Source organism: Ochotona princeps, chromosome 10, assembly GCF_030435755.1.
Source record: "Ochotona princeps isolate mOchPri1 chromosome 10, mOchPri1.hap1, whole genome shotgun sequence".
Classification (NCBI taxonomy): Eukaryota; Metazoa; Chordata; class Mammalia; order Lagomorpha; family Ochotonidae; genus Ochotona; species Ochotona princeps.
Genome location: NC_080841.1, coordinates 13,680,131 through 13,699,774, shown reverse-complemented (window position 1 = coordinate 13,699,774; position 19,644 = coordinate 13,680,131). Strand labels below are relative to the sequence as shown.

The following is a 19,644-nucleotide window of genomic DNA, read 5'->3' as shown; positions in this document are numbered from 1 at the left end:
AACCACCCATATACCAGGAACTGTGCAAATTCATGCTCCCATGGGTAGGTAATACCTCCCATACCCCTCATAGTTTCTGCTCCCAGTTCCAAGTCCCAGCCAGGAGTGGCTGACCACCCCACCCTGGGACCTGTTGCTGTTGCTGACTCCCCTCCACCTCCACGCCCCCCTTCCCTGGTGAACCCACAACTTTTCTGATGACACGAAAAGCCAGGGCTGAAGACTGGTCAGAGCTGGTTGGTCATCTGGCTCCCAGCAGGGATTGGGTCACCCACCCTGTCTCACGGTGCCTGCTTTGTGGTCAGAGGTTAGGCCGACCGTCCTCAGCCCTCTGCTAGAGGTATGCTGGAGGGAGCCAGGGCTGCAAAGCAAACACTGCGACCACAGACTGCGTCGTGGAAACAGCTCTGAACTGGACAGCAGGAAACCTGGGTAACCAAAGGGAGCCACAAATCTGCCTGCGTTTCAATGTCCTCATCTTTCAAGCGGATAAAAATAGCTGCCCTACCTATCTGGCAGGAGTAGAACAAACATGATGGGCCAGAGAGAGTTGCAAGTTTGGCCAGGCATGGCCCAGGGCCTGAGCGCTTCCTGCCAGGGAGCCTCAGGCTCCAGCCCTTAGTTTTGGCACCTGGGAGGCCTCACCTGTGGAGTAAAAGGCTGGGGACTGTAGCTTGGGGGAGCTTTAGGGCCAGGGCTGGAATTAGCCCAAAGGCGCCTTCTCGTTGAACTGAAAGTGGCTGGGACTGGGAGGACATGCCTCTAGGAAGTACAGCCTGGCAAGCCCACAGGCAGACTGTGAGCTCTCCGTTGGGCAGGAGCCCTTGTGCAGTGAACAGCCTGAGCAACAGTCTGTAGCAGCCCACAGAGGCCCCTGGCACAATGACCATGGAGTCAGCATGGCCGGCTTCCTGTTTATATCCCAGGCTGTTTAGACAACTAGGGTCTCCTGCTGCCTCCACAAAATGGCAGTCTCTCGAGTAATTCTTAAGCAGGAGAGCCCTGTGCTGCTTGGTACCCTGGCTCCCCCAGCTACTGCCATCTTCCTGGGTTGTGAAGGGGTTCTGGACCCTCTGTTCTCTTTATTGGAGGCAGGAACAGTGGGACAGGGCAGTAGCCTCTCAGCAGCTGATGCCCTAGAGCTTGCAAGAAGTGGCCTCTGTACAACAGACCCCAGGGTCAGCAAAATACCCTGCCAGAAGGATGGATGAGGCTGGGGCTGTCTCCCTGGGAATGCCTGTCTCTACATAGATGCATGTCCCTGCTCTGGGTGGCCCTCCTGCCCCCGCCCACCCAGCAGCTGCAGTCCCCACAGGTTTCCTGCAGCCTGGGAGAGGGGCTGGCACAAGCACTTACAGCTTGATCAGGGACCGCAGGGTCGAGAAGGCCTCAGGATGGATGGAGCGGATGGCATTACAGCTCAGGTCCCTGCAACAGAGAGAGGGCGGTGGGACAGTGACCTGTTGCTGCCCATTGTTTCCACTTGGGGCTCTGCTTCACACTCCCTGTGCCTGCCCACAGCAGCAGTAACCTTGGCCAGCTTCTGACCCAACAGGGACCTCCAGCTCGGCTCAGGCCTCAGGACCTGCTGGATACCAGCTACAGGAGCAACCATCTGTGCTTGTGACTGGATGGCAGGGAGGTCACAGGCATGTCCCATGGGTTTCAAGCGCATGCATGGGCTGTGGCCGTGGACCGGCCTGGCTGTGAACGGAGGGAGGCAGGGGATCCTCCAGGACCCACTCTGAGGACTGGGAGTACTCACAGGGTTTGCAGGACACTCAGCTGGCTGAAGGTGTCAGCTCCAATTTCCCAGATGCGGTTGTGCCGGAGGCCACTGGGACAGCAAGAGAAGCTGGGTGAGCCCGTGTGGGCTCAGACCCTGGCTGCCTTCCATGCCCCCCAAGCACTAAGAGGAATAAAGGAGAGCCCCCCACTTCTCCTGGCATGGGAAGAAAGACCTTAGCCCGCGGAAGTCACCAGAATTACAGGGAAAACAAGGGGATCCGGTTGCCTTGGGTAAGTGGGTCAGGAGACAAAGCCACAAAACCATCCCTGTGGCCCAGAAGGGGGTCAGCTTCCAGTGTTCCCACCGGGCCTGGCTCTCAGCCCAGCTGACTGGCCCCACAGCGCCCCCGCCTCCATCACCATGGGTCCTCTAGACCCCGGCTCAGGAACACATCACTGCCCTGCTATTGACCAGTCAAGAAACTGGTCAGGCTGATGACTGGCCAGGCTAAGAAACAGAGCTGGTCTGGAAGAGAGAAGGGGGCTATTCCCTCTAAGAACCTCCTCCTCCTCCCACCCAGCAGGCTGGCCCCCCAGCAGGCCCCAAAGGCATTGTCCTGCTGAGAGCAAGAGACAGGTGCAGGGGCTAGGTGAAGAGAGCTGAGCACAGTTTGAGAGGGATTTTCCCTCAAAAATTGGAGCCCCAGGTTTCCTCTCTCTCTGCACATGTACCTGCTCAACAACCAGTTATGCGTTTATGGGTGTTGACCGCAAGCTCCCAACTGCAGGGGGCGCCTGTGAGCGTGCCCCCTACTGACCCTGACCATTGCTGCATTTCTGGGCTGCTGGTGATCAGCACCAGCCACCCGGGAGTCCTCTGGGAAGCAGTGCTGGTGGCCAGCACTGCTGCAGGCCCCAGGGAACTGGTTTGGGGAGACCCAGCCCTAGCACCTGTGCTCAGCCCACTTGGAGAAGGGAGAAAGGTCAGAGTGTGCTTTGGCCCTCACTGAGCCCCGGGTCACAGCCCTGCCCAACCCTTGGCCTGCACTCCCTCGCCTCTGTCCTGTCCCTGGACTCACATTTCCTCCAGCTTCTGACACCTGTGCAGGCTGGGCAGCTCCTCGATCTGGTTATAAGACAGCTCTCTGCAAAGAGAGAGAGAGAGAGAGAGAGAGAGAGAGATGGGGCCAGGGTCAGGAGCTCAGTCCCAGGCTAGGCTTTCTGGCCAGGCATCCCTAGCTGTGACTTTGGTCATGGCCACATCTCAAGCCCACTTTAGATGGGACTGACTTGGCAGTTTTCCCAGTTGGACTGCCTTATTCAAGTGAGGACTTGGGGAATCCTGGAAGATCCTGGGGAGAGATGGGGAGTGGGAAGGGAGGGAGTGTGGAGACAGGGAAGACAGCAGAGAGGGCTCTGGGGGCCTGAGGTGGCCCACACCCCAGCTTGGGCTCCCTGGGGAGCAGCCTAGGCTCCCAGTGTGAGTCCCAGGAGGCATTAGCTTTCTGGCCATATTTTGAACTCTCACTCAGTGCTAGGTGGTTCACATGTATTCATTCAGCCCTCTCAGATTTGCCCACATTTTCCAGATGAAAAATATGATGCTTGGAGATGGGAAGGAGAGAATCAACCATTAGCAGCAGAGCCGGACTTCTGGTGTAAACAGGTGTGACTTCAAAGACCACTGCCTCTCAATGCTGGATGGGAGAGGCTGGCCTCCTGCCTTGCCAGCACGTTCTCATGGGGAGCCCCAGGCCACCCCCCTCTGCAGGAAGAGATGTGACCAAGCGGTACCCCAGCTGAAGATGCCTTTGCTGGAGAGGCAGAGGTCCCACGCTAAGACCCTAGAAGACGTGAGAGCCACTCACAGGACCCGGAGACTGGGCAGCTGCTGGCACATCCCTGGTGGGAGCAGCCGAATGCCTGCGCGGGTCAGGGTCCTGCAGAGAGAACAGAGACAGAGCTGGCAAGCTGGCACAGACCTAGGGACCTGCCATTCCCAGCCACCTGTCTCCACTTCTGGACCTGATTCTATAGAGGGAGTCTGGAGCTAACTGAAGAGAGAGGTGCTGGGAGCTGCAGGGCAGTGGGTGGGGCTGCAAAGACAGAAAGCAGCCAGCCCTGACCCCTGGATGCCGAGCTTTCTGAGGGCCAGAAGAGCTGGGGACAGGGGCTAGGAAGGGACAGTCCCTGCAGGTCCAGCCCTACTCCAACTGTCCCAGTCCTTTCCTGCAGGTCTAGCTCTGCTCCAACTGTCCCTGTCCCTTCCCACTTCATGGCCCATCATCGGCTCCAGTGGCACTGGGCCTGGGACACAGGGAATAGTTTCTCTGTGTTCTCAGAGCCTTGGAGAGGAGGGATGACCAGGATAAGAGGCAAGGGACATAGCTCCTGTGCAGCCATGGGGGACCAAACCCAGAGTTTGCTCCTGGTTCCTTAGAGGAGAAAGACAGTGAGGACATGTGGGAAGGACAGAGGTAGAGCAAGAAGGGCTCTGGGGGCAAGTTGGAACACAGATTGGCTCAGAGATAGGGTGGCCCCAGAGAGACACAAGGTCAAGGCCATCCCTTGGGAACCGGTATTTCCCGCATGGAAATTTTTCCATGTGCTAGAGAACAGAGAATTCTAGCCCAGCAATGCCAACAATAGATCATTGCCTGGGGGCTGGGACCCTTGGCTTCCACACGTCCACTTGGGCTGTGTGCTTGGCAGTTTCATCCATTCACATAAAAAGCAAGAATGGGAGTCAACACTGTGGCATAGCACCTAAAGCTGCTGCCTGTGATGCCAGAATTCCATATGGGTACAGGTTCAAGTCCTGGCAGCTCCATTTCCAATCTGGCTCCCTGTTAATATAGATGGGAGGGTGTTGGAAGATGGTCCAAGTGTTTGGGCCCTTATCCATGTGCGAGACCTGGAAGAAGTTCCTGGCTTCCACCTGGCCTAGCCCTGGCTATTGTGGTCATCTGGAGAGTGAACCAATGGTTGGAAAGTCTCTTTCTATGTATCTGTATCTCTCTCTTTCTCTCTGTATAAGTCTGACTTTCAAACAAACATATCTTTAAAGAAAGAGAGAGAAAAGTTTAAAAAAGACATCATGGGTCTCCCATGTTCTGGCATCACTTACTTCCCTCACTACAGAATATCACAGAAAATATGAAAAGGGTTTTGTGGGAATCAAGGCTCAGAAAGGCCAAAGACACAGATTTTCCTAACTCCCTCCCCATCATGGGTCCTCCGTGCACCTGTGGCCTGGGATTTGGCATTCTGAAACCACTGCTAAAAAAATCCCAGGGAGAAAGATGGACCTCTTAACTCCCATCTGCTTGGCCACCCCAACCTTACCCATGGGCAAAGCCATCTAAGGAGGTGGCCATGGGTCCCTGGAGCTGAGCCCACAGAGGATAAGGGAAGCCAGGGCCTGGACAGTCTTCCAGGGGAAAGCAGGATTAGGGGGAGGAGGTGGAGGAGGAGGAGGCTGAGCACATGATGCAGGTGAAGCAGAGAACTCACTCACAGGGTCTCCAGGCTGGTGGTGCCTTTGAGGTCAGGGAACTGTTGGATGTCCATGGCACCATTCAGGGACCTGAAAGCAGAGACAAAGGCTTGGAGGGGTGGGGTCAGTGCATCCCCACCCCCAAGCTCTCAGCCTCTGTCTCTGTCTTTGCCTTCTTGGGGACTCAAAGACCCCTGCCTCCCCATATGGAGGGTGAGCCATGCTTAACAACATACAACTAGACATTTTCTTCTTTGCTTTTTCTCTTGAAACTCTTAGTTTAAATGCAGAGAGGCAGAGACAGAAACCTCCACCATCTGCTAGTTTACTTCTTAAATGCTCATCATGGTCACAGTTGGGTCAGACCAAACCAAGGAGCCAGAAATCCATCTGGGACTCCCACATGCATGGCATGGACCCAATTACTCCAGACATTTTCTGTTGTCTGCCAGGGTGTGTATTAGCAGGAAGCTGAAGTTGGAAGCAGAGCCAGAACTTGAACCCAGGCACTCCGATGTGGGTTGCAGGCAACCCATGCAGCAACATAACTGTTGCACCACTGGCCCCAGCCTTGTTCTTAAGTTGGCCCAGCCAGAACCAGATAACTTTGTCACTCAGGTCTCAGCTTGCAAACCAACACAAGCCCTAGAGACAGCCCAGTCAGGGGAAAGCCTGTTGGTTCTTCCAGCAGCTGCTTATGGAAGAGGATGAGTGTGAAGAGGCTGGCAGAGACTGTGGGGAAGGGCCCCTTCTTCCATTGGAAACCTGGTAGGTAGATGGAGGCTACAGAGTACAGACAGCTCTGAGAACTGTGCTGCGCCAAGCTCAGGCCTGTGGCGCTCAAAACTATGCCTTTGGGGGTTGGAGATTGGCAAGTGGGCCATCTGCAGGTGGACAGCTGGAGAGGGAGAAACGGGGAGCCAAGTGGGAGATGGAGATCTCAGCAGCCTCCCAGAGCCAACTCACAGGGTGTGCAGCTTCGGTAAGTCTTGGAACGCCGACCTCCCTACGGACTGGATCGGGTTATCGTAAAAGTGTCTGCAGAAAAAGACCCAAACACCAAATTGCCCTTTGCAACCCTTTCAGCTGGGATCAATGCTCTTCTCTACTTTCCTCTCTTCTGAAAGGCCCCCAGAGGAAGGCGACCCCACCTCCACTCCTGCCTCCTCCCCCAAATGCTGCTCAGCACTAGGACCCCAGAGCTTCACTCACATGGTCTGTAGCAGAGGGTTGCCCATGAAGGCCTTTTCTGGAATAGCCTTGATGTTGTTATTGTGGAATCCTCTGGAAGACAGCATCCGGGATAGGGGTATGGGCAGTGAGTGTGGAGAGGGAAGGACATGCCTTGGGTTTTCCCACAGCCGGCAGGACAGGCCATAAGACCAAAGGGACATCAGCCGAAACCCCAGGCTCCAATCAAGTCTGTGGCTTTTGTTTTCAATCAGTCAGCCAGCCATGCACACATGCTGTCCACAACAGGCAGAAAAGAGCGAATGGGGCAGTCCCTGGCTGCAGGTCTCAGGAAGCCAGGGAGACTGGGCTCAGGTTCCAGCGGGGGACCCTCTCCCTGGGTCCTGTGGCAGAGCCCTGGTGTGTCCCACAAAAGATGCCAAGGATGTGGGGGAAGGAAAGGGGACCAGGAGGCTCCCCATACAGGGGCCCTTAATCCAAGACATTTGGGAGTGGCTGTCACGGCAGAGGGGCTGAGGGTTGGCAGAGTTTTAGGGAGGCAGGGGATGAGGCACCCAGCAGAGCAGGTGCAGGTCTGCAAGCCAGGAATCCCACAGCAAGGTCAGGGCATGGGGACAAACACTTTCAAAGACAGCAGCAGTAAACGGAAAAGCACATTACTTGTGCTGTATGTGCCCTTTTCCCTCTCTTGCTTTTTTCACTGGAAGTTCCTGGGTCCTGCCTGGGTCCTGCTTGCCTCTGTTCTCCTGCTCTGCCCTGCCCTGCCCTGCTGCAGTCCCCTCATTATTTTCACCTCACATTCCCTCACTCACAGGTTCACCTTTGGACACCTCCAGCCAATGCCAGCCACACATTTGTTCCTTCTTTTGACTCATTATTTTTTAAATTTTAAAATTTTAAATGATACATAAACAGTATACATATTTATGGAGTACCCTGTGATGCTTCAGTACATGTATACACTGGTTAATGTGCAGGGTAATCCTATCTCTCTCCTCAAAGACACATTCTTTCTTTGTAGTGAAACCATTAAAAATCCTTTGTCCAGCCTTCTTTAATATACGTGTGTGTGTGGTATATTGTCGTTATTTGTCATCATTTATAGTCCTCCTCTGTGCTCTCCTAACTGTAACATGATCCCCATGAATCATCCCTCTGTGCTCACCATGCTCTCCAACCTCTAGTCACCACCATTCTATGCTCAACTTCTATGAAGTCAGCTTATTTAGATTCCACATATGAAGCAGATCACGTGGTACTTGTCTTTCTAGCTTTGGTTTATTTCACTCACCATCATGACCTCTGATTTACTCATTGTGCAGTTTTGAATAATTCCTTCGTATAAAGTACTGGACCAAGCACTGAGAGATTTAGGAAGTGGTAAGACAGAAATCCTGCTCAAACAGCTTTCTCCTTATTGAGCACTAACAGCAACAAAGGTGGATGGATGATATAGTTAGGTGATGGGTGGGTAAGAAGATAGATGGATGAATGAATAAATGATGCATGTATGTATGGCTGGGTGGATATATGTATGTGTAAATGGATGCATGATGCGTGCGTGCACGTATGAGTGGGTGGATGGATGGATGGGTGGATACATGTATGAATGGATGGGTAGATGGGTGGATGGGCGTGTGGGTAGAGGGAGGGATAGACACAAATACACACTCCTATGTGTGTATCTTCTCATGCCTGCTCACTGAAGTCTTTCTCTTCCCTAATGCTTTTTCATTCCATGTTCCCTCCATGCCCTCATTCTTCTCTCATGTTCCAGTCCAAAAGAGAAAAAAAAAATCAGACCTTGATGACTCATGGCAGTAGACAACTTCCAATAATTTTTCATTCTCTTTCCTCTGACTGTCCCAGCTATTTGCTTTGAAAAATTCTTTATTTGAAAGGTAGAGTGGCAGAAATAGAAAAAGATCTTTTCCCTATACTTGTTCACTCCCTGATATCTTCCAAAACCAGTGCTGGGCCAGGCTGAAACCAGGAGCTGGGAGCTCACGCCTGCTCTCCAAGGTGAACTGAAGCAGCTCATCGGTACATCAGCAGGAAGCTGGATTAGAAGTGTGGAGTAGCCAGGACTTGAACCAGCCCTCTGATATGGGACGTGGACATCTCACGTGGCAGCCTAACCCATGGTGTCGCATGTCTGCTCTGTCCTTTGCTATATTTGCATCTTTAGGCTTCTGGACCAGGGAGGAGAGTGACATGTAGTTGGTCGTGCAGGTTCATGGGTTTGGTATAAATAAGGGTTCTGTGCTGCCTGGAAGCTGGGGTGGGAGACCTGTGTGTGAGATCTTCCATGTCATCTTACCTTGACCCCATTATGGCAATGTAACAGACCTTCTAGATAGCTCCCTGGCCTCCCTCTGGGGGTCATCCCCCTGCCAGCTCATCTTCTGTTTGGGTCAGTACCTACCCTGTTCTGTCTGGAATTACCTTCCTTCTGCCCTGTCCATCCCCGTTCATCCTGAGCCTGTCTCAGGATATATCTGTCCATAGTCATCTTCCTATGCTGGCCTAAACTCCCAAGGTCATTTTAGGTAATACAACACAGTGTAGAATCAAAATCGTATCCTGCTTCCTGTTGTCTTCTTGCTTTTACATGTCACTTTGTGTCCTCAGTGAAGCTGAAGGAACCTTGGGGAGGACCCATGCCTATTATACTGCGAAGCTCTCCACACAGCACTGAGGGTGTCCCGGGTGCCCTTGGGGCAGTGCCAGACCCAGACCACAGGAAGTGGCTCGTGCCATTTTTCTTCCTGGGCTGGAAGGCCCAGGGGCCAGTTCTGCTGGTGCCACACCCCCAGTAACCGTTCAAAGCCAAACTAACGCCTGTGACTACTTAGAGCTGCCCCAGGGACTTCTCAAAGCTACAGCTTTTACAAGAATCCTGGGAGGTGGGGAGGTGAGGGTGGTGAGAGAGCCAGCTGCAGCCTGTCCCGGGGCTGGGGGTGGGGGAAGGGACAAGGATACCCACAGGAAAAGACAGAGGGGCTTACAGTTCCTGCAGCCTGCCCAGGGTCCGGATGGCCACGGGGAACTCATGCAGCTCGTTGTAATTCAGGTCCCTGGAAGGGAAAGCAGAGCCGGCATCAGAGCAGAGGCTTAGCAGGGCACATTGGGGTCCCTGAGACATGGAAACTTGGCTCCAGGCTGGATCGGGGAGATGGGTTTCCAATCTGTTGGATCCAGCTGCTGAGGTCTGGAAATATATTTCTGGAATGTTTGAACTCCTTTCCTGCCCCACAAATCCTCAGACTTCCAGGCTTCCCAGCAGCAGAACTGTTCGGAGGGGGAGCACATTTCAGGGGTGTGGAATCCTGGAACTGTCTCCTGAAGTGTGCAGTCTCCAACAGCATCAGAAAGCATGGCAAGTGTTTTTTCTTCTTCTTCTTCTTCTTTTTAAAAATATATTTGAAAGGTAGAAAGACAGAGAAAAAGATAAGAGAGGATTTTTACCTACATGTTTGTCTGAAGCTTAGAACCCAGTCCAGGTCTCCCTCTTGGGTGGCAGGACTCCATCGCTGGGCCACCACCTGCTGCTTCCTAGGGTGCATGGGAGCAGGAAACTGGGGCTGAAGTCAGGAATCAAACCCAACCACTCTGATGAGGGATGCAGAGAACCCAAGGCACATCCTAATCACTAGACCCCTATTTTGTATTTTTAACAGAAAAAAGTCGGAATGATTTTGAACAAGTTGTTTCTACCATAAAGTTCCTTGGCTACCAGCAGCTTCTGCTGCTGTCTTTTCTGAAAAGACATATTTGGGGGCTGGCATTGTGCCGCAACAGGTAAGGTCGCTGCTAGCAACCCGTAGCTAAATAAACATTTATTTATTTTTATTGTAAAGGCAGATATACAGAGAGGAGGAGAGACAGAGACGAAGATCTTCCATCCGATGGTTCACTCCTCAAGTGACTGCAACGGCTGGTGCTGCGCCAATCTGAAGCCAGGAGCCAGGAGTTCCTCCAGGTCTCCCATGGGGGTGCAGTGTCCCAAGGCTTTGGGCCATCCTTGACTGTTTTCTCAGGCCACAAGCAGGGAGCTGGATGGGAAGCAGGGCCACTGGAATTAGAAACGGCACCCATATTGGATCCTGGCGCGTTCAAGGAGAGGACTTTAGACACTAGGCCACAGCGTCGGGTCCGAAGTGCTGGTTCTTATCCCAGCTGTACCACTTCCAACTCTGCTCCCTACTAATGCTGCTGGAAAGTCACCAGAGGACGGACCAGATGCTTGGACTTCTGCCTCCCATGTGGGAGACCCGGATGGAGTTCCACTCTCCTGCCCAGCCCTGGGAGTAGCAGCCATCTGGGGACGTGATCTGGCAGACAGAGGGTGGGTGCAGGAGCTCTTTTTCTGACTGTCCTTTCTGTCACTCTACCTATCAAATAAATAAATTTTAAAAATAAAAAGAGGGTCCGGTGGCATGGCCTAGCAGTTAAAGTCGTTGCCTTGAACACGCCGGGATCCCATATGGGTGCCGGTTCTAATCCGGGTGGCCCCACTTCCCATCCAGCTCCCTGCTTGTGGCCTGGGAAAGCAGCCGAGGACGGCCCAATGCTTTGGGACCCCGCACCCACGTGGGAGACCTGGGGGAGGTTCCTGGTTCCTGGCTTTGAATTGGCACAGCGCCGGCCGTTGTGCTCACTTGGGGAGTGAATCATCGGACGGAAGATCTTCCTCTCTGTCTCTCCTCCTCTCTGTATATCTGACTTTGTAATAAATAAATAAATAAATAAATAAATAAAAAGAACAAAATTGGGCAGGGTTTTCATCATTGGTGTATGACAGCTAATCTTTATTTTCTCCTACTCCTTTCTGTGTGTTTTTTAAATTTGTTTATTACAATGAGCATCACACATATAAATCAGAAAGCAACAAAGATAATGCAGAAAGAGAATGCAATCCATATTGAGCAGTCTATGGAGTATACCAGTCAGCTTTTTTCTATCTTAACTAAATCCCTTGAGAGGAGCTTCTTGGGAGAGAAAAGGGTTTACTTCAGCTTGCAATTCGGGGGTTCACAGTTCAAGATCAGGGGTCCTGGTGTTGTGACACTGAGTAGAGGCCACCCATGGTGGAGCAGGGATGAGTCAGGCAGCAGAGCTGTGTGGGAAGCATTCTCTTCCTCTGCCGTCCTGGAAGAGTCTCCATACAAAACCAACAGAAGTCCACCCCAAGGCTCCACGCCAGCCACTGAAGCCTTGTCAGTCACTTCCCTGCAGGTGCCATCACGAGGCCCGCCACCTCCCCATCCCTCAGCTGGTGGCATTCACCCATGTGCTGGGAAGACAGTGGGGTTCATGCATCTGCATGAGTATGAGTAGCCAAGTCCACAACATGGGGGAAACAGAGGTCCCCAGAATTGATCAGTGGTGGGAACTTAGCAATGTACAACCATCTGGGAACAATGGACAACGCCCTTTCACACTTCAAGCTTTATACCCAGGATGGACTTGGCATGATGGCTCAACTGGCTAATACTCACCTTGCAGGCACCGGGATCCCATGTGGGCGCCGGTTCAGGTTCTGGCTGCCCTACTTCCCAACCAGCTTTCTGCTTATGGCCTGGGAAAGCAGTGGAGGATGGCCCAAGGCCTTGGAACCCTGCACCCACCCATATGGGAGACCCTGAGGAGTCTCCTGGCTTCAGATTGCCTCAGCTCCGGCTGTTGTAGCCATTTGGGGAGTAAATCAGTGAATGGAAGGTCTTTCTTTCTTTAAATCTGCCTTCCCAATAAAAATAACTAAATCTTACTTTTTTTTTTCCCAAGAACTCCCAGTGTAGTAATGCGTCCTACAGAAAAGTCTGTGTCAGTGTGGAGAAAAACAAAAATACTTCAAAAAGTTCATGGAGCATGAAATGAAAGATTTATTTTGCTGCCAAAAGATCACGTATGTAAAAGGGGTCCTTAGAAAACTCCTGGACAATGAAGACTACAAAACAACTTTGCGTGGATCTCAGAAAATTTTGCTCTAGAATAAAACTGAGCTGCCAATTCTGTTTTCCATGGATCTTTTAATGTGACTTAGATGTGTTTAAAGATGCTAACAGCAGCACTGGTGTGGCCACAGAGGCAGGACGCTGACGGTTAGTCATCAGTGCTTCAAGGGGCTTCTGTGGTTTTATGGCCACGACCCAGCAAAGGAGGGAGGAAAACCGGAAGAGGCCAAGGGAAGGTTTGATTTTCATCAGAAAAGATTAAGAACTGCCTGTGACAAACAGGAAAGGGCCCCTCATGGCAGGGGAAGCCTGCGGTGGGAAGGAGGTGCCTGAGGGACTGTGAGGAGAGACTGGGAGCTGCGGGAGGACTCCATGCGGGTTTTGTCTGTATGGTTTGCAGGCCCCTGTCTATGGGTGCTTCCAGCAATTTCACAAGAGGCAGCAGCTTTCAAAATGCAGAAGTCGGCTTGTTTTCCTCAGCCGCCAGGGAGGCGTCACTGGACACGTGCCTGTCGTGGGAGGGGTGCTGATGCCTCTGAGATCCTGGTGCTAAGACACCTGGCAGTGAGAAGGGAGGATGTCTTATAGCTATTGTTTACAGCAGGTGTTTGCCACATGCTGGGGCGGGACTTGAGAAGCTTGCACCCATGTTGGAGGCTCTACTTCTGATTCCAGTTCCCACTGTCACACATCCTGGGAGATGGCAGGTGACAACTCAAACCAGGTAGAATTACTGCCAGCATAAGGGAGACCGTTGCTGAATTCCAGGTTCCTGACTTTCAATTGGCCCAGCCCCAACTGTTAGGGGCATCTGCAAAGTGAGCCAGCAGATGGGTGATCTCTCTCTGTCTCTCTCTTTCTTTTGCCTTCTCTTCCAAATAAGTAAAATCAAGCCACCCCTGGCTTGATGACTTTCACAGCTGTCCAAAGCTGGGACAGGGGCCCCACGTGGAGGCCCTTTAATTACAGAGTGACTTGGCAGGCTTTGGCGGGTAAATAACCATGTTAACATGGAGATAATGACAGGCTCCCCTGCACAACATGGTCATTGCACTTAATAGCCCACAGCTAGAGCCAGAAACCCAGCCCAAGGGTAAGAGAGCCGTGACAAGTGTCTGGCAGTAAGTGAGCCAGGTGATTGTCCCTCCCACCCCCGTACACACACACACACACACACACACACACACACTAATTACCCGATTACCCGCAGACTGCCCCGGTGATTGTGAGTAATTACAGCGTCAACCCTCTCTGCCCTGCCTTGCTCTGCTCTGTTCTGTAGTGAGTCACACAGCTTTGTCTGGTGGATTTGCTCATGGAGCGGCAAAGTGGTGGTCAAGCTGAGGTCAAGGATATGAAAAGTCATAGTGTTCTAGCTGCAAGCAGGAGAGGGGTTCAGATTCTGAAGGTTTTGGGGTTCTTTCAGGGTTGGGGGGCTCCACAAGATGCACAGGATGTCAGGTAGGGAGAGTTGAGGATAGAGGTCTCAGTGGTGAAGTGGACAGGCCCCCTTTGAGCTTAATTTGCATAAATGGCTCCCTCCCCACTTGGCTGGGGTCATTGGAGAATCCTCCTCTCTTGGTCAAGGATAGCTAGATTTCCCTTCGTGCCGTGGACTTACAAGCCTTAGTTTCGCATTATGGTCTCAAATACAAACAATTGCATTGGTTCTGGCCTCAGAACCCTTGTTTGCTCTTCTACCTGCTTAGAAGACTCTTGGTCTCTGTCCAAGCTGCACCTCCTCTGACCTCTCTGTTTAAGTTACTACAGCCAGGGGTGGGCACTCAGCCTAACAGTGAAGGCATGTGGATGCCCACTAGCCCACGTCAGACTTCCTGGATTTGACATCTGGTCTCGGCTCCTGATTCTAGCTCTCTGTTGATGCTAGGAAGCAGCAGTGACAGCTCAAGTGGTTGAGACCTGCACTAAGCTCCAAGACCCAACTTCAACCACAATGGGAGGTCACTGTGACCATCTGGGGTGTAAACCAACAGGAGCACTCTTCCTCTCAAACTAAATAAACAAAAATCTTAAAAATAAAACAACACAGATTGCTATTCACTATGCCCTCCTCCAGCATGGTAGATTAAAAGTGGCCAAAAATCTTTTGTGGTGTCTCCTATTAGGCAGTGGTCTGTCACTTGAGACCGGACTGATCTTATACCTGGTGTTGACCAATAGAAGGAAGCAGAAGTGACATGATGTAACCTGGCTCAAGGTCATATGAGCCTTCCAGTCTCTGCCTTGGTGATCTTCAAATGCTCCCACTGACACGTTAGGAAGCCCAGGTTGGACTCTTGAAGGGTGGGAGCCATGTGAAGAGAGAGGGGCGGCCACCAGCTTGCAACAAGGTCCCAGGCACATCATGAGCCTGTCTTGGGTGTCCTGGCCTGAGTAAAAGGTCAATTCACTGACAGCCTCATGAATGGTGGAAGAATCACCTTGAGGAACACAGCCAAGCTATGGCTTCATTATTTACTGATTTATGTGAGAGGCAGAGAGAGAAGGAGACCAAACAAGAGAGCTCTCATCTGCAGGTTCACGTCCCAGCTGTCCACAGTGGAGCTGAGACTGCACCAGGTCCAATCCAGGAGCTGGAATGTAACCCAGCTCTCCCATGGGGTTGGCAGGAACACAATGACCTGAGCCATTACTTCTGCCTCACAGGGTCTGTATGAACTGGAGTGAGGAGGCAGAGGTGCAAAGTGACTCCAGGCACTCCCATGTGGCACACATCCCAGCCAGCATCTTCACCTCCAGGCGCCAAGCTCCATGCCACCCCACAGAGTTATTTTGAGGAGCAAAGCTTTGGGTGATTCATTAGGTAACAATAACGAGACACCCTGCCTTCTTGATCTTCACAGAATCTATGGCTACCTGACATCACTTCTTATGTTCTTCCTGTCCAACTTGAGTGGAAGGACCTTGAAAATAGGAACTTCATCTGCTTTACATTCTAAAAAATACCAGACTAGTACCTGGCACAGAGGAGGAGCTCAACAGATCTTGGATGAACACATGAAAATCAATGGATCAATGCAAAACCACGAATGAACTCAAAGGAACATAGGGCATGTGGTAGGAGAGTCTTCAGGCTTCAGGACCAGTGTCACAATGGCACGTGATAGTCCTGAGCAAGACTGGGAGGCTTGTGCAGAGCCTTAGAACTCAGGAGGGATGGGCCTCGTGTGATGGTATTATCATGGAGTTCTCCTACAGTTCCTTGGGCCCATGGCCAGACAGCCAGAGCCGCCAGAGCAAGTGGCTCCAGCCCTCCTTGGCAGTTTCTGGTCAGAAATTGTGCCAGGAGTGGCCAGACGGCTAGCAGGGAAGGATGTGTGAGCTGCAAGGCTGCTTTTGTGGAGAAATGTGGGAGAAGAGATTTGCACAAATGTCAAAACCAATCCTGCAAGTGTCATGCCCATGGGCTACCCAGAGTCTTCCCATTTGGATGTCTCCACGGAGTCAATGGCCTGGGTTATCGCCAAAGTCCTGGTTGGTTGGGTGCCATGCAGATGCAATTGCTGGCGCTAATTGTCCAGGGAACATGTTTGTGCAACTCTTTCTGCCCCTGATGCACGTAGTCCAGCTCAGCAGACACTTATTGCCAAATATCCCAAAATATCCTAAGAACTCTACTGGTTGAAATGGGGGGTAGGGTGAGGAGAGACAGGTGAGGGTCTCCTCTGTCCAGAAATATGCACACACCCACAACTGAGCAGCCCAGGAAGCAGGTAGTGGGTTCTGGGGAACACCCCGAGTGTTGGGACAACCAGGGACTGTGTCCCACAGAAAGCCGGGAAAACCAGGAGAGCTGTATACAGGTGTAGGTTCGAAACCAGGTCTTGCTGGCTGGATTTCAGCAAGAAGGAGAGGTGATTGAAACAAGTAAGACATGCTTTGGAGTTGTGCTGGACATGAGCAGGTGCTACAGCTTGGTTGGAGGTAAGATGGGAGGAGCCTCCCCCTGGACTCCTCTATGCTCCTGCCTCCAGGCCATTCATAGGACAATACACTTTGGGTTTTTTTGTTTTTGTTTTTGTTTTTGTTTTTTATTAAAACCACATTTTAAAAAATTAATTACCTTGCATTATGTGGCACAGTTTTATAGGCACGGGGTTCCCCCCACCCCTGCCCCCCTAGCCCTGCCCCCCCCATGGTGGATTCCTCCACCTTGTTGCATTACCACAGTTAAAATTCAGTTGAGATTCTTTCATTGCAAGCATCTACCAAACATAAAGAAAAATATGAAACGCTTCACGAATTTGCATGTCATCCTTGCGCAGGGGCCATGCTAATCTTCTCTGTATAGTTCCAATTTTAGTATATGTGCTGCCGAAGCGAGGACAGACAATACACTTTGAACAGCGACTATGCACCTGCTCCCAAAAGCTTTGGCTGACCCATCTCTCAGGGGAGCCTTAGGAGTTGAATATCACCATTATTCCCATTGCACAACTGAGTAAAGTGAGATGCAGAAATTAAATCAGTTGCTCACACACACACACACAACCAATACATGACTGTGACAGAGATCACTCTAAGTCTACCTAAATCCACCTTTTCCTTTCTCCATAACCATGCTGCCCATAATAGATCGCCATCAACAACCTGTATTTTCCAAAGTCAATGAACAGAAATCAAAATAAAAATTCATCTCTCAGTTTTACTAGTCACACTTTTAGCACTCAATGGCAACATGTTGCTCATCATATCAGAAGCACAGATTTAGAACCTTCCTATCACTGTTGGAAGTTGTATTGAATCACACTGCTTATCACCAGAGAAGGAACTGTCAGCAGCATCACTTGCAGAGAGTATGGGCACAGGACTAGCTTCTCAACCGAAAGGGGAACAGGAAACATGCATGCCACTTCTACTCCAGGATTAATTTATACAACAACCATCCGCCCTCTGCATGGTTTCCCTGCCTTCCCTCCAACTAGATGACAAAAAAAAAAAAAAAAAAAAAAAAAAGACTCAGGTCCTGGGGTTGGCAAGATGCTAGGAAGCCAGGTTACACAGTCATTCCAGAGCAGGGAGCTTCTGGACAAGCAGAGACACCCTCTTTGCTCACTGTTACACGATCCCAGAACACACTTCTGTGCTTCGCCCATTGTTTCGGTCTCTTCGTTAGAGTCATCCAGCTTCTCCTAACTAGTTCGGCATCATAACTCAGCATCATAACTGACTGTCTGGAGCCTACCCTTGGAGCTACTCATCTTCCCGGATGGTCTTTTTGACATACAGAAGCTGTCCCTCTCCTGCTAGAAACCTGAAGGGGTTTCCAGAACCAAGTTCAAAGGTCTCTGTGGGCTCCAAGGCCCTGAACTAATCTTTTGGCTGCATCTACCGCTTCAGTGCTGCCTTGTATATTTGTCTGTGCCAATGTGCTCTCAGCCAGGGATGCCTTTTTCCAGAGCCTCAGCTGTTGGAATCCCCAACAGCTTTTGAAGTCCGGCTCACTCCTTTTCCCCACGAGTCCCCACCCATCCTGCAGTTTGGATGAATCACTCTCAGCATGTTTCTTTGTGAGCATGCACAATGCCAGTCTGGAAATGATGAAGGTCTGGTAATCCCAGTAATTGCTATGTGGCAGCCATGGTTCCAGCTGATGTACATGCATTCATTCGTTTAGTTTCCACCATGCCAAACCTCTGAGGTCACTACCTTTACTACCTCCAATGTTCAGATGAGAAATCTAAACACACAGAGAGGTAGATCCTTGGCCACAGTCCACAACCAGGAAGGGAAGAGCTGGGACTGAAGTCCAGGCAGTGTGGTATGGGTTATCTGCATGAGTGTCATCCCCTCCATGAGGAAGCTTGTTGCTTGTCAGAAAGCATCTCTCCCCAGTCATGCTGAGAGCCACCTGCTTGAATGTTCATGGTTTCACATGTTCAGTTGAGCCCACTTGGCAAGGCGCTGGGCTGGAGGCTCCATTGGCCTTGGGGGCAGATTCTTGGCAACTGCCAGGAAGATGTCCCTTAGCCCAGCTGAGGCTCAGCCTGATTCTTCCATTACAAGGAGGGAGGTTAATGACACCACAAACCTCAGCTGGAAAACTCATTCATGGCTTTATAGACGACTATCACTGAGAGGCCAGAACAAGCTTGGGAAGAGTTCACTGTTCTGCCTGCCGTACCTGGGGGCCAGGAGCAGATGGAGAAGGACTGAGGTTGTACAGGAAGTTTTCCCAATTCTAGGCACAGCCTGGGCTGGAAGCTGCGGCTGTCCTTGGCTGCGCTTCCTATTCATCTGCTTCTGCTGTTTCCGGTGGTGACAAAGCCATGCAAGGACTACAAGTAACCAAGAAGGCCACATGAGCTCTGGGCTGCTTGAGGGACCCCCCCGAGGCCAATCCTCCCCTCTCTGGGCGGCTGTGCAAAAGTAGCTCGCTCCTGAGGTCTCTGTGGAGACTCAGTAGGTCAGAGCACGGGGCTTGTGGTAGCTCTTTGCCATCTTCTCTGGCCCCTTCTTTTTGCTCCTGAAAAAACTGGGGCTTGTACAGAGAAGGTACAATGCCAGAAGGCCCAGAGGCAGGACTTGAACTCAGGTCTCTCAGCTCTGAGCTTAGACTACTTTTTTGTTTGTTGGTTGGGTTAAAGGTGTATTTATTTGAAAAGCAGGGATACAGAAAAAAGATAAGAGGAGACAGAGACAGAGAGGGATCATCCATCCATTAGTTCACTCCGCCAATGGCTGCAACAGCCAGAGTTGGGCCAGGCTGAAGCCAGGAGCCAGGAGTTTCACTCAGGTCTCCCACATGAGTGCAGGGACCCAAGCACTTGGGTCAGCTTCTGCTACTTTCCCAGGCCATTATTAGCAGGAAACTGGATCAGATGTGGAGCAAGCAAGACTTGAACCAGTGCCTAACTGGAAATGTTGGTGCCGCAGGCAGTAGCATAACTCACTATGCCACAGCACCAGCCTCAAAATACTTTCTATAGATAAGGGTACTTTTTAAAAAGTTCATGGAGGGCCCAGTGCAGTAGCCTAGTGGCAAAAGTCCTTGCCTTGAATGCCCCGGGATCTCACATTGGCACCGGTTCTAATCCCGGCGGCCCTGCTTCCATGTAGTTCTCTGCTTGTGGCCTGGGAAAGCAGTTGAGGATGGCCCAAAGCCTTGGGACCCTGCACCCCCATGGGAGACCTGGAGGAAATTCCTGGCTCCTGGCTTCAGATTGGCGCAGCACCAGCTGTTGCAGCCACTTGGGGAGTGAATCTTTGATGGAAGATCTTCGTCTCTGTCTCTCCTCCTCTCTGTATATC

At 51.5% G+C, this 19,644-nt stretch overlaps 1 protein-coding gene and 1 non-coding gene across 2 annotated transcripts in view; both read right to left on the bottom strand.

Moving 5' to 3' along the window:
* Positions 1-19,644, bottom strand: part of LGR6 (leucine rich repeat containing G protein-coupled receptor 6) — a 102,523-nt gene that overhangs the window by 10,685 nt on the left and 72,194 nt on the right. Inside the window, exons 7-14 of the mRNA XM_058669716.1 lie at positions 9,424-9,492; positions 6,437-6,508; positions 6,191-6,262; positions 5,246-5,314; positions 3,597-3,668; positions 2,808-2,873; positions 1,766-1,837; positions 1,357-1,428 (exon numbers count right to left, since the gene is read on the bottom strand). Coding sequence (XP_058525699.1) covers positions 1,357-1,428; positions 1,766-1,837; positions 2,808-2,873; positions 3,597-3,668; positions 5,246-5,314; positions 6,191-6,262; positions 6,437-6,508; positions 9,424-9,492 — 564 coding nt within the window. The remainder of the gene's footprint in view (positions 1-1,356; positions 1,429-1,765; positions 1,838-2,807; positions 2,874-3,596; positions 3,669-5,245; positions 5,315-6,190; positions 6,263-6,436; positions 6,509-9,423; positions 9,493-19,644) is intronic.
* On the bottom strand, positions 16,614-16,720 carry LOC118759137 (U6 spliceosomal RNA). Its single transcript, XR_004995991.1, has one exon. It is a non-coding gene; the product is annotated as a U6 spliceosomal RNA (small nuclear RNA).